Source organism: Galeopterus variegatus, unplaced genomic scaffold (assembly GCF_000696425.1).
Source record: "Galeopterus variegatus unplaced genomic scaffold, G_variegatus-3.0.2 Scaffold8157, whole genome shotgun sequence".
Taxonomy (NCBI): Eukaryota; Metazoa; Chordata; class Mammalia; order Dermoptera; family Cynocephalidae; genus Galeopterus; species Galeopterus variegatus.
The window spans coordinates 74,689-89,025 of record NW_007734268.1 but is presented as its reverse complement, the minus strand read 5'-3'; the positions used below and the strand labels follow the sequence as shown (position 1 = coordinate 89,025).

Genomic DNA, 14,337 nt, shown 5'->3' with positions numbered 1-14,337 from the left:
GCCAGAGTAAAATTTATGTTCTTGTGCTAGTTTCCTATATTTGCTGTAAAAACAATCACAAACTAAATGGCTTAGAACCATATGTTATTTTACCATTTTGGAGGTCAGAAGTTTGAAGTTAGTTTCACTGGGATACAACAAGGTGTTGGATCAAGGTGTTGGCAGGGCTGTGTTCCTTTTGGAGGCTCTAGGGATATTTGTTTCCTTGCCTTTTTCCAAATTCTGGAGGCTGTTTGCATTCCTGAACTTGTGGCACCACATCATGCTGACCTGTCATCACATCATCTTTGACTCTCCTGCCTCCTTCTCTCATTTATATGGACCCTTGTGATTATATGTGACTCACCCAGATGATTCAGGATGATTCCCATCTCAAAATAATCAATTTAATCATGTATCTAAAGTTCTTTTTGCTATGGAAATAAAAACATTCACAGGTTTCAGTAATTAGGAAGTGGACATCTTTCAGTGGCCATTATCCTGCTTGCCAAAATGTTGCTTTGACTCCCACAGATTGTCACCTCTTTTCCCCTGGGTGACGGAGCTGCCAAAAATTACTCAAAGGCCATCTCTTCTGAGCAGTGAGAAGCCCCGAAAAGGGGTTAATCTCCCTGAACCTTCAAGGTAGAGGCATTCCTTCCATTTGGGAAATTAACCATGAATTGTGGTTCTTTTCCTGCATTTATTCTCCAGACCAGGAAGTTACAGGAAGAGAACACAGGTGGGTTTTTTTCCAAGTACAGTTTAAAAAGTTTAACAATAGAAGCTGGTAACATTCAGTAAGACAAGCAAGGTGACATTCTATAATGCAATTAAGTCAATCCACTAACAAAAGCTTGATTTTAGCAAACATTCTCTTCTTACAGCAATTTCCCAGTATCTTTACATATCAATCAGTAACCTGTCTGTCTTTGAGGCAGGAACCTTGCTGTGTTACAATTCTTTATCTTACAACAGAGATTCAATAGCCTGAGGAAAATTTCCTGTCCTTTGCAAGGTCAGTATTTGAAACTGCAAGGCTTTGGAAAACCAGGACCTGTGAAGTACATTTGCTTTATGCATACTCCACACCAAAACTCCGATTAGGTCATAGAACTGTGTCTGGAACACAGGAGAATATTCTTTAATTTTTTTGTTTTTTTTTTTAGTGTGATTGCAATCACCTGCTTAAAGCTTTTCTTTCACTGGCCTTTTATGATTAAAGGTTGAAACCCTTAAGAGGTGGCCCAGCCCTTGCCTAGGCCTCCAGCCTCTTCACAGGCTCTTCTCTTCTCTTGCTCAGGAAACTCCTGCTCTGCTCCCTCCCAGTCCCTGAGGACCTTGCCAGGGCCTCTGCTTGGACAAGCCCTCCAGCCCCAAGCCCCTTTGTCTGCTTATCTGCCACCTACCATTGGATCTCTGTGCAGATCCCTCTCCTTTAGGGAATGTCCTCATGGCTTTCATACTGGTCAGGTGCTCCACTTACATGCTGTCCTGGACCCTAGATGACTTCATTGCACTTGGTTACAGCTTGCAACTGTTGATCATTTTTATTTGTTTCCTGTCTGACTGTAAGCTCTGTGAAGGCAGTGACTGCCTATTTCTATTGTATCCTCAATGCTGTTTGTTTATTTGGTGCTCAATTCATATTTATTAAAGGAATGGACTTAAATTAAAAAGGCAGTGTACCTATGAAATAGCTCTTGGTTTTGTTCACCAGTGTAGTATTGTAGCCACAGGCAGAGTGGGGTTTTCGATTGCACAAAGGCTTTGTTTGATAAAAGAAGGTAGGAGATTGTTAATTACTGAGTGTAGCAACCTAATATTAATTTTAATTTTTCAGTAAAAAATAAAAGAAAGTAGAAAGTAATTTTCATTATACATTAGTTTTCAGGCTCCTCTTACATCTCTTTAAAAATGTTTGAGACTTCACTGTTCTAGCATGAACATATAGGATCTCCCAGACTACGAATTCCATTAAAATTTTTACATGATCTTTATTCAGAGTTGATGTCATGGGTGAGAGGCAGTTTTCCTGGTTTGGGCCTGTTGGCTATGGAATATTGACTCTATAGTGAAATTCACCTCCATTAGCATGTGTGTACAAGAGAAGTTTGCCAGACTTCAGTGCAGTAGCTACTTGGTAGTATAGACTATCTGCAGTCCAATATGTCAGTAGTTCCTTAAGAAAATGTTTCCAAACAGAAAAAATCATTGCTTTATATTTTGTCAGTGAAATTCACCTCCATTAGCATGTGTGTACAAGAGAAGTTTGCCAGACTTCAGTGCAGTAGATACTTGGTAGTATAGACTATCTGCAGTCCAGTATGTCAGTAGTTCCTTAAGAAAATGTTTCCAAACAGAAAAAATCATTGCTTTATATTTTGTATGTGACTCAATAGATCAATTCCTTTAATATTTCATTAAATTGTGAGCTTTTCCATTTAACTTAAACCTTATTTATACAAAATTAATTATCATAGTTTCCCCCCTTTAAGCTACATTTTTAACCTTGATGTAGGCAAGGTTTGTGTCAGAGCAGTTTTCTAGCTTTTTTGGTATTCAGATGGTTGGCTGCCAACTCTATATACTTCATGGAAGACACAGTCAACTTTTGAAATTCAAAAGTGCTTTGAATTATTCTTATCCCATTGAGGAAAACATATTTTGGGGAGAAAAGTTTAAAAGCATATTTCTCTTATAGTCTATTCTCTCATACATCTAGTGATATTCTAATTGTTTGAATTTGACTTAAGTAAAAAACTGATATATCCTGTATACTACACTCTATAAATGTACTATACCATGTAAGATACTCTTTGTATAATGTGAAACACCATCTATATCTGTCTATGATGTGAAATGCTTACTCATTCTTTTTCATCAATCTCTTTACTGGACTTAACTAAATCACTTCTGTGCTTTTATTATTAACTTTCAGTTTTTAATCTCCCTATGGAGATGTACTAATACTAGTAATTCAATTTTCTGTTATGAATTTCAGTTGTCTTAAAATTAATTTATATGAAATGTATACATCCTTTCCTTTTAGAGTATGTTGGATAAAGGACATTGTGGTGGTGGTAACTGGAGGAAACATGGAAGCCATGAAAAATATTATTGAGAAGTACCAGCATAAACACATCTCACTAGTAGAAGCTGGAGTGACCCGCCACAGGTCAATTTTCAATGGACTAAAAGCACTGGCAGGGGATCACCCTGACTCTACACTCCGTAAGCCAGAAGTAGTGATCATCCATGATGCTGTGAGACCATTTGTTGAAGAAGAGATCCTCCTTAATGTTGTCACAGCTGCTAAGGAGCATGGGGTAAGTATTTTTACTTCTGAGAACGGATAAAATGGCAAACACTGTAGTGTGCTTCATTTGTTGAATGAATGTCAAATTATTTAAAATGGGCATGATGATCTAAAGACGTTATGGTAATTTGTTTTAGGAACTTTATAGTATTAGTTGTGACGTTGTGGAACTTTTGATTTAGTCATTTATCATCATAATGAAGTATGAGCTATTTGGGGAAGAATGTAGTAATAATGTCATTAGAGTGTAGACATGAATGGAACTTTAATGAATGAAATTAAGTATGAAGTTATACAAAAAATGCCTGAGAAATCTCTCAAGTGTAGGATATATATAATTAACAAAAATCTGGTTCAAAAGTGTTTTTTTCCTAGCACAAACAGCATGTAAGATTTTCACACCCCTTAAAGTGAATCATCTTGAGATGACAGAATTCTGTTTCCATTTTTGTTTCACCAAAATAAATACGGGATCACAAAATAATTATTGTAGTCTCTAGAATGTATTTGTTTTTCCATCTATTACCAGTCAAAATTCTATAAATATGGTTATGGATACTAAACTTTTTTACAGTCTACATTTGAGACTTTGGTGAAGAAAATGTGGTGCACAAAGAGGGCATAATAGAAATAGGCTGTGAAATTGTATAGGCCTAGCCCCAAATCTCAATTTTTGTAATTATTAGTGGTGTAGTGTATAAAACTTTCTCAACCTTTCTGAGCCCATTTTCTTTATCTGTAAAAATATAGATACTAATACTTATCTTGCAAGGTTGTTTTTAGGATTGGAAATTATGTCAACAGAGTGCCGAGGGCTTGAAGTGGTATTATTTTAAGATGAGTGATAACATCTATGTAACAGTTTTCTACCATACTTGTAGCCTAACAGGAGGAGTCAAACCTTCCTAGCCATTTGGGTGGCCAAGAAGTGGAAAAATACCTGTTTAGGAAGGATAGTCTATGACTTCTCTTTAACTATTATTGTGTATTTGGATTGTCATAGTTAGGAAAGTTTTCCCTAATTTCATCTCTTCTCCCTGCAAAATGAATTAATTTTATTTTAAATTTAAAACTGTATAAGAGTTCCATAGGTCAAATGAAATATTTCGATTTTTCCTTGAACATATCTTCTCAGTGGTATTTGAGGTGGTGAAAATTGAGGTCCAGGAACTGTTAGTGACCACAGAATTTTCTCATGGCTCTAGTGCTTCCCCTGTGACTCCCTCCTTTTCTCCAAGTGGCTCAGTTGTGGTAGAGGCACTGTGATCACTTTCAAGGATGGTGTGAAGAAATAAAGGAACAAAGGATTTATAATCTTTAGGAGTTTGAGTAAATTTTACACTTTTGATAAAGTTCTTTGGGATGACTATATGATTTGGATAGTTAGAAATTTCAGTGTATACCATATTACTCATAAAATTGTTTGTTTTCCTGTGTTACCTTTTGCAAAAATATCAAACTTACTGTAATAATCACACATTTGGTATTTTTTATTACTGAGTGTTATATTAGAGTGTATTTCTGAGAGATGGTCTACAACTAATGATTCGTTCCGTAGTATAACTGAAAAGGCAAGAGGCCTTTATCTTGTTTGAATTAATATGTTAAGGATATCATTTTACATGATAATATGCTTTGAATTAAAGCACATTAAAATGTATAACAGTTACTTTTTTGTTGCAGATTTATGGGAATTCCTGTCACTCTTATTTTCTTAATTGTTAATCAGAATATAATTTGTAAGATTCAGTCACCTTATGCATTATGTATCTTAAGCAAATTATATTTTAATAAAATCTGTGAAACTTTCTGATTTAAGAAGCTGGTTCAGAACCAAAACTTTACAACTTATTTTGAAGTAAACTTCAGAGATGTGGTTTCTTTCAGGAACACTGCCTTATTTTTGTTGGTATTAAAGGATAATTTTCAAAAAAGGCTAAAAATCATGAGGTGCATGTATATGGCCATACCTGTTAAAAGATTTTCCTTAATTTATTAATGAAGGAACCAGAGAGATGTTACAACTAGTTCAAAACTGGATCCAGAGAGAAACAAATTTATATGGAGCAAAAAGGAATGTTGAAATGAATTAAAAAAACACAAAACTGGCTTTTCCATGGGTGAGTCAACTGAACCTCCACTGGACAGTTCATATGCATGTTATAGGCAAGAATTATTTTGCATTGCTGTCAGTTACCTACAACTTCGAGAGTTATACAAGAGCTCAAAGACAATCAAAGGCTAGATTTAACTAATCTGGAAGGGTCTGCTCTAAGCAATATAGTTTTGCATTGTAGACATTCAGTAACCTCTTCTGTTCATTTTAAATTTCCTTACAATTAAGATACTGTCCCAGTAGCCTCAGTTAAATCCTAGGACTACTTCCCAACTGTCTCATGCTGTTCTGACATGTAATCATAAAAACATAAACACAATTAATTGAGACTTATACCAGAGGTTGACCTTCTTAAGTTGATGGAAAGTGCAAGCATCTTTTTAACCTGTCATCAATAAATTGTAAAAGTGGTCTGAACCAAGTGCTCTCCTATGATGTGAAAATCCTGTTGACTTTGCTTAGTAAGAGTCACTTCACAGACAATTCTCCATGGTCTCTTTTTAACACATTCTCATTCTTAAATAGTTTTCAGTTTTCTACAGACTCCTTACCTCATTCTCATTTGTCTTCTTAGCTCTTAATTTTCAAGCCCTACCCAAAGCTCCCTTTTAAATAAATCATTTCGGGCTGGCCCGGTGGCGCACTGGATAGTGCACCGCTTGGGAAGTGTGGCGGCGCTCCCGCCCGAGGGCGGCTGGCCCGGTGGCGCAATGGATAGTGCACCGCTTGGGAAGTGCGGCGGCGCTCCCGCCCGAGGGTTCGGATCCCACATACAGACCGGTTCCCGCTCACTGGTTGAGCGAGGCGCGGGAGCAACGCCGAGGGTTGCGATCCCGTTGCCGGTCCCCGGTCCGGTACGGGGGCAACACTGAGGGTTGCGATCCGTTGCCGGACACGGAAAAAAGACAAATAAATAAATAAATAAATAAATAAATAAATAAATAAATAAATAATTTCATGAATAAGTTAGACACCGTGGCTGTCCCTGTAGGTAGGGGTGGTATTGTGTGCTAAAGAGAACTCTGATTTTTCACTGACATTCCATTTTGATTTAAAAAAACAAAGCTAAATTGATGAAGATTTATTACCTCAGGAGACTAAGATATCCAGAATTAAGGTGGCATTAAGATTACCTACACACAGAAGTATCACCAAAAGCATCTCTCTCCTCTTTGTGTATACTACATTCTTAGGCTCTACAAGGAGGCAAGAGGGCTTCCATAGGACCAGGAACTAGATTCTTTCAGGGTTATTTCTCCCTTACTGTTGATAGGTTGGGTATAAAACTCTAAGTCTACAGTTGTATTTTTCCCATTACTTTGAAAACAGATTATGTCACTGCCTCCTGGCTTTTATGCTGTGTTTGAGAAGTCTGCTAACCAATATAATTGTATTCCCTTGAAAGTAATCTGCCCTTTCTCTCTGAATGCTTATAGGATTATTTCTTTTTCATAGTTGTTGTTCAGTCTCTGTGATGTCTAGATATGGATTTCTTTTTATTCCTTTGCTTTGAATTAATTGTCCTTTATGAACATCTTGATTCATATATTTCAGTTCTACAAAATATTGAATCTATCTGATTGAATATTGATTTTCTGTCCCATTTCTTGCCCTACACAATTTTTTTCTCTTTCCTTATGTATACTTCATGTATGATAGATCCCCTTACCCTGTCCTCATGTCTAAGTTCTCTTTCGTGTTTTCATGTTTTTTTTTTTTATATGCCATGTCCTGGGTAATTTTAGTTTTCTATTTCTTTCATTTTTTTTTTTTACAACTCTAACTTCCTGCTTAAGGATTTTTAAAATTTTCATGTTTTTTAATCTGAATCTATCTGATTGAATATTGATTTTCTGTCCCATTTCTTGCCCTACACAATTTTTTTCTCTTTCCTTATGTATACTTCATGAATGATGGATCCCCTTACCCTGTCCTCATGTCTAAGTTCTCTTTCGTGTTTTCATGTTTTTTTTTTTATATGCCATGTCCTGGGTAATTTTAGTTTTCTATTTTTTTCATTTTTTTTTTTACAACTCTAACTTCCTGCTTAAGGATTTTTAAAATTTTCATGTTTTTTAATACCTTGGAGTTCCATTTGTACTGTTTCCAAATGTAGTTAGTCTCCTTCCTGGTATTGATTTTATCTTTTGTCTTCTAATATTTAAGCATAATATTTTATACATTGTAGCTATTAGTAATTCTTGGTAGTTTAATTTCCCAATTTTTTACTTCTGTTCACTTTTGATCATGATGGTTTGTTCCTCCTTTGTTCTTTAATTTGAATTGTAAGCCTATGTTTGGCAGGACTTTATCAGCAGGAATCCTTTGGGCATGGGGTAAGGATGTGTTTCTGAAGCATAGAATGTATTCCTTCTGCCAGTGATCCTAAGGGCTTTACCAACATGGAACAACTTTACATTAATTCTTGGCTTGAGGTTTTGTAGATCCTACCGTAATGTTAAATCAAACTCTAAACCCACATGGAGCCAAGCTGATTGTTATGACTTCTTAGAGGAAACTGTCCCTTGACACCCAGATCCCAAGCCAAGACATACAATTTTGCTTGCTGTGTTTCTTCATTGTGGGTGTATTTTTTTTTCTGGTCCAGCTTTTAAATGAGGACATTGCCCTTCATGGGTCTTTGGGTGGGGGCCACAGTTGTAACTAACCAAGTAGCACAGGCTCAAGGTCTTATTCCTCATTCTTTCTCATCTGTTAAAATTAAAGCTTCTTGTTAACCCAAAGCATCTCTGCCCTTTCATTTCTTAGATTTCTAGCTGTCATGTTTGTTACCCTCAGGGAATTTTGTTGTGAGTCCAGTCATACTTTAAAGAAGCTGGTTGTAAAGTTCTCTCCTGCATTTCTTGATTTTTCTTTTTCTTTTATCTTTTTTTTTTTTATTGCAAGAGAGTTTTCAAGATAATCTAGTCTGCCCTACTACCAAAAATAGAAGTCTTTTCATCTTTTCTGAGTATGACATATTGGTATATTTCTGTGTAATTAATAACAGATGAAGAAGTAGCAACAAAGACTTTGTTGTAAGGGAAATGTTGGAAAGAGTAAAATAAGTTGGAACGTTGAGGAACTCACAGAAGTAGAGAGTAGAATGGTCATCAGAAGCAGGGAAGGAAAGGGAGTGGGGTTGCGGAAGGGAAAGAGATGTATTAAGTGGTATGAAGTTATAGGTAGATAAGAGTAAGTTCTGTTCTAGGCTGATTAGAGCTAATAATATCATATTGAATATTTCTAACTAGCTAAAAAAGAGGATATTGACTAATCACCTTGAAGAAAAGGTAAATGTTTAGTTGATGAATATGCTATGTACCACAAGTGAATCATTGTACAATGTATGCCTGTATTGAAACAGCACACTAACCCACAAATAAGTGCAATTAAAAATAAAAGAATTAGTTGTAACAGTGAAAAGTTAAAAAGGTGAGTGAGAAACATTCTTATGAGGACTAATAGGTTAACTTCTGTATACAATCTAAGAACTGCCAATAATAGTATGTATTGAAAATGAGACTGCATCAGCAAAGCAACCTCAAAGATTTCCTGCTGGAGGAAGACATTTGCTAAGTTAGTTGTGTACCTTTCTTTCCTCTGCTCTCTGTTTCTGTACTTTTTTCTTTTTCTAATTTATTATTTATTAGTATATTCATTATTACAAATCATACTTATTCTTTGTGCCCCTTATCCAATCTCTCTCTTTTCCCCCTCCCCCCAATAACCATAGATTTGTTCTCTCCATCTGATAGATTAACTGTTTTTCTGTTTGTTTGTTGCCTAGATGATCTGTCCAGTATGGAGACAGGTGTGATCAGGTCCTCCCCTATTACTCTGGAGTGTGCTTTTGTGGAGAGAGAGGACCTCTTTTTTTTTTGTTTCCAGTGGTGCCTCTGCTTATGTCAATGCAGTTGAGAGTCTGGCGTGCCACCTGCAGGGTGGCTGTGACTGCTGCTATAGAGGCTAGCTGCTTTTGTGGTTGCCGTGGCAATTGTAGTGGCTATGGTGGGCTACTCGTGTGGAAATGGTGTTTTTAGTGTGCTCTTTACCTGGTTGCAGCTGGGTTTGGCTTCCCCCAGATCCATGCCTCAGACCCCCCTGTGGGGATCCCCTGGCGGTGGCAGCAGCTTGCCTAGTCGTGATTAAGTTTAGCTTCCCCTGGCTCTATGCCTCAAGCTGCCTGGCTGGGCCCTGGGGCAGCTTGCCTAGTTGCAGCTGGGTTTGGCTTCTCCTGGCTCCATGACTCCATACCCTGGTGGGGTCCTAATCACTGCTCCTAACTACCCTCTGTCCAATAACTCAGCAGTGGTTCCTGCCCAGCTTCCATGAGCTCAGCTGTTTTCTGCTCTCTGTTCCTGTACTTCTAATCATATCTTATCCTCTCTCTCCTAATCAACTTCTTACAGCAGTAGGTCACACTTTTTGCCCATTTCCACATCCTTAGTTTATTCCCCAACCCATAATAATCTGGCTCTGTGACTATTCTTTCCAAAACCACCTGTGACTTTCTAATTCCCCAATTAAATGTATGGTTTCAGTCTGTTGTATAATAAAGAATTTGGCCTTTGTCCCAGGTTCCTGTAAGGAAGAATCTAAATCCTTGGAATTTCCCAAGTAATAGAAGGGTCTTTTTTATCCATAGGCCCCTTGGATCACACCTGAGTTATGCTAAAGAGGTGACATGACTTGGGAAGTGGGCTGGTCACTGGAAAGACCAATGGTGTGATTAGAGGACTGAGGATTTGAGTCAGCCCAAACTCTGGGAGAGAAAGGGGGCTGAAGATCGAGTTCAATTACATGGTCAGTGCTTGAATCAGTTGTGCCTACATAATGAAATGCAAGTAAAAATTCTGGACCCTGAAGCTCAGGGGAGCTTCCAGTTACTGAACATATTGATGTGCTGGGAGGATGGGGCACCATAACTCCTTGGAGAAGGGCATGGTATATCTGAATTCTGGACTCTCCGAGACTTCACCCCATGTCTCTTCATTTGGTAGTTGGTCTGATTTGTATCCTTTGTACTAAAACTGCAGTTGTTAAGTATATCACATTCCTGGGCTCTGTGTGTTTGTCTAGAGAATTATCAGACCTGAGGAGGGGACCTCCTGGATTTATAGCTAGCTGGTCAAAACTGTGGGTGGCCTGAGGACCCCACTTGTGGCTGGTGTCTGAAGTAAGGGCAGTCTTGTTGGAGACTGTGCCCTTTAACTTGTGGGTCTGTGTTAACCCCAGGTGGTTATTGTCACAATTGAATTATATTATAGTATGCCAGTTGGGCTTGAGACAATAGTGCTTGTCAAATTTGACAGTTAATCAGCTCTTTCTTCTTGGAATTCTCTCCCCATCTTGGCTTCTGAGACTACTTTTTGATTCTTTTCCTCTTACCTTTTTGACCATTCCTTTTTCAGATGCCTCTTCACATCCGCTGTGTGGTTCCCTTAACTTGCTTCTGTTATCACTAAACACGTTAGCTCTAAGAAAACTAAATCATGCCCACGTTGTTTTATTTTTTGTTAATTACATACAGTAAAACTCACTGTTCTGGGGTGTATAGTGTATGAGCTTTTACACATGCACAGATTCTTGTTACCACCAGCACAGATAGGATGTGGAGTGGCTCTAACACTCAAGAGAATTCCCTCCTGAACCCCTTTGATTTATACCTTCTTTTCACTCACACTTGGCAACCAATGATGTGTTCTGTTCCTATATTTTTGCCTTTTCCAGAACACCATAAAAAATAGAATCATGCAGTGTGTAACTCTTTGAGATGTTCTTTTACTTGACATGATGTATTTGTATGCACACGTTTTAACTACCACTGACATACTGCTACCTTCCCAGTCTCTTTCTTATTCCCATGCCTTTCTCCTGAATTCCAAACCTTTTATATTTAACTTCCAACTGAACAGAGCAACTTGAATTTGCCTTTTTTCAGTGTTTGTGGCATCATGCATAAGTCTGAATTCATTAATCCTCCATGATCTTTTGCCTTGAATTTTATCCTATAGGTAATGGGAGCGTCTTTGATTCCCCCCCCCCCCCCCCCCCACACACACACACAGCAGAAATCATGACCAGTTTTGAATTTTAGAAAGATGACTCTTCCTGGTTTGGTTGGTAGATTAGAAGATGAGTTTGAGGAAAACAAAATTAGTTTGGAAACTTCAGTAATGATCCAGATGAGAGATGATGGCCTATCTAAGCCATTGAGATGGAGAGGAAGGGAGAGATTAAAATATTCAGGAACCTGAATTGCCTGGACCTGACTCACTGGAAGGTATGTGAACTATGAGGTAATAAGACACATGCATTTTGTGCACATCTGTGATTATTCCTTCCCTTTCCCTGATAGTAGTCCACCTCATCTCTTCTCCTGAAATCCCTGTGCTTCTGCCGTCCCCACTTTCCACATATACCTCCAGGTTTCTGTGACATTACAGCTTGAACACTGACTTGCTTGCCATGACTCTGCATACCTACCCATGGAACTTGTATTTATCTAAGAGTTTTAATTGCCTGGGACTTTTTGAGCACTGGTTTATGTCATCTTACTGCTTACCTCATAAAACAAGCATCCAGTATTTAAAGCAACAGGGATTTTTGCATCTGAAAACAGGCTCCAGACCTTAGTAATTTTCTATAGTTGAATACTGATAGGGCACAATGTTTCACAACTTTGGCGTGATAGACATTTTATGTAACATAATTCTTTGTAGTAGGTGGCTGTCCTGTGCACTGTAGGATGGTGAGCAGTATCCCTATTTCCCCCCTGGGTTGAGAACCACTAATGTGGCAGGATAATAAACTTAGAGTAACAGAGACTATAATTGATCTTGATACTATACATATAGATTTATTCTAATTTCTTAACAAGGTCATTAATTGTCTTTATAATTTAACGAGCAAGTGGGCATAGTGTCAGTTTAAAAATGGCTCTGGGTTTTTTGTTTCTTGAACGGGTAAAAACAAACAAAAAACCAAAAAACAAACACAAAACTATAGTAATGGTAGAATGTTACAGAAGACTTAAAACCTAAGGTTTACATAGAAATCATTTCTTGTGTAGGAGAAATATGTTTCTTAAATAAATATTTTTAACTAGTTAGAAAACATTTGAGATATCTTCATTGTTTCTCTTGAGATACAGTGAAATTTATATAATAACTAGGAACTTAGATGTGATATGTATTTGTGTAAGCTCTGGATTCTGCAAATGACTATATTTAGCAATGATCAATAGCACTTCAAGAAATTCAACTAAATAGAAATTCAATTAAAGTGAATATGTGCACATCAGAAAAAATATATGTTTTACTAACTAGTTTTACAACTTTATATCATATATTCTAGGCATACATTTTAAAATAGAGATGGAAAATTACTTGGCAGATGTTTGACTCTGCACTGGGAAATTTGATGTTAAGTAGAATTGACCATGGAAGATAATAACTTGTACTTGTTGACTGTGATCAGTGCACTGAAGTAGAGTTTATTTTTGCATGGGGTGAGGTAATGATCTTTGCTGGGACATTGGATCCCACACCATTGTCTACTGGAGAAACTTTGGTATTGATTTAAATCCTAAGTCTAGCGTCTCCTCGGCTTTAGATTGTTTGGGCGCGAATAACTCTGTGCCGGGCTCCCAGAAGGGTTCAGGAGGAATCAGCGGTGAGTTGTGAAGCCGCTTAAACCGCAGGATTAAGATGCCTGGTAAAGCAAGTGCTTCCAAGAAAAAGTCTGAACAGTTACTAAGAAATCCAAAAAGAAAAATTGATGATGATGAAATGAAGTTGTCCGAGAAAGAGATGAGAAACACAGTGAAAAGAAATAAAAATCATCCAAAGCGTCTGTCTTCTGAAGGCTCTTCTATCACCAATGACAGGACAAACAAAGGATACTAATCTAAAACTGGTGAAGATAGCACCCAACAAGAGGAAAACCTGGCAACCTCTTTCAAAGAGTAGCAGAGAGCATTTGCAAGCTGTGATGGAATCAGCAATAATACCAATTTTAATTAAGAGTATTAGAGAACAAGAACAAATTCAATATCATCTTAACTTCCTGAAGAAACAACTGGTAATAATCTACTAATGTTAAATAAAACAGATTCTTATGAGCACAGATTGAGCATCCCTAATCCAAAAATCCAAAATTTGAAATGATCTAAAATCCAAAACTTTTTGAGTACTGACATGATGTTCAAAGGAAGTGCTCACTGGAACATTTTGGATTTCGAATTTTCAGGTTAGGAACACTCAACCTGTAAGTATAATGCAAAAGTTCTAAAATTCAAAAAAATCCAAAATTTGAAACATTTCTCGTCCCAGGCATTTCTAATAAAGGATACTCAACCTGTATACCGTTCTCTCTAAACAGCATACATTTGACATTTTTCTTTTTTCATTTTATTTTATTTTATTTTATTTCATCAATATACAATGTAATTGATTTTCATGTCCCATTACCAATTCCTCCCTCCCCCCTCCCTCTCCCCTCTCCCACGACATTTTTCTCAATAAAACGTTAAAAACTAATTACACTGTTTTACCCACAGAAAGAAATTTTGACACTAATTCCAAACCAGAATGCTCTTCTAAAGGACTTGGATGTTCTTCATAATTCATCCCAGATGAAAGACATGTTAACCTTCATTGAAGAAGCCTATAAGAAACTGGATGCCTCTTAAAAGTTGTTTTTTTGGGTTTTTTTTAGGTTGTTTCATATCAAATTAATGGTTTTGAATTTGTAAAATTTAACCTATGATGATATTACAGAGGCTGAGACTTCTGCAAGATTCATTATCCCCTAATATGCACTTTGAAATTACCTGTGTAGTTCTGTCATTAGTATGTAATATAGTTCTGAAAACTCTGAGCTCTTAGCAGTTGCCAAATCTAGGAAATCAACATTTATA

The 14,337-nt window shown here is 37.1% G+C and overlaps 1 protein-coding gene across 1 annotated transcript in view; it reads left to right on the top strand.

The window, feature by feature from the left end:
* Window positions 1-3,039: 3,039 nt before the first annotated feature.
* The window catches only part of LOC103608215 (isoprenoid synthase domain-containing protein-like), a gene marked incomplete at its 3' end in the record, with an annotated part of 25,314 nt that continues 14,016 nt past the window's right edge, over window positions 3,040-14,337 (top strand). The window contains exon 1 of the mRNA XM_008592667.1: window positions 3,040-3,308. Within this exon, the coding sequence (XP_008590889.1) occupies window positions 3,078-3,308 (231 nt within the window). The remainder of the gene's footprint in view (window positions 3,309-14,337) is intronic.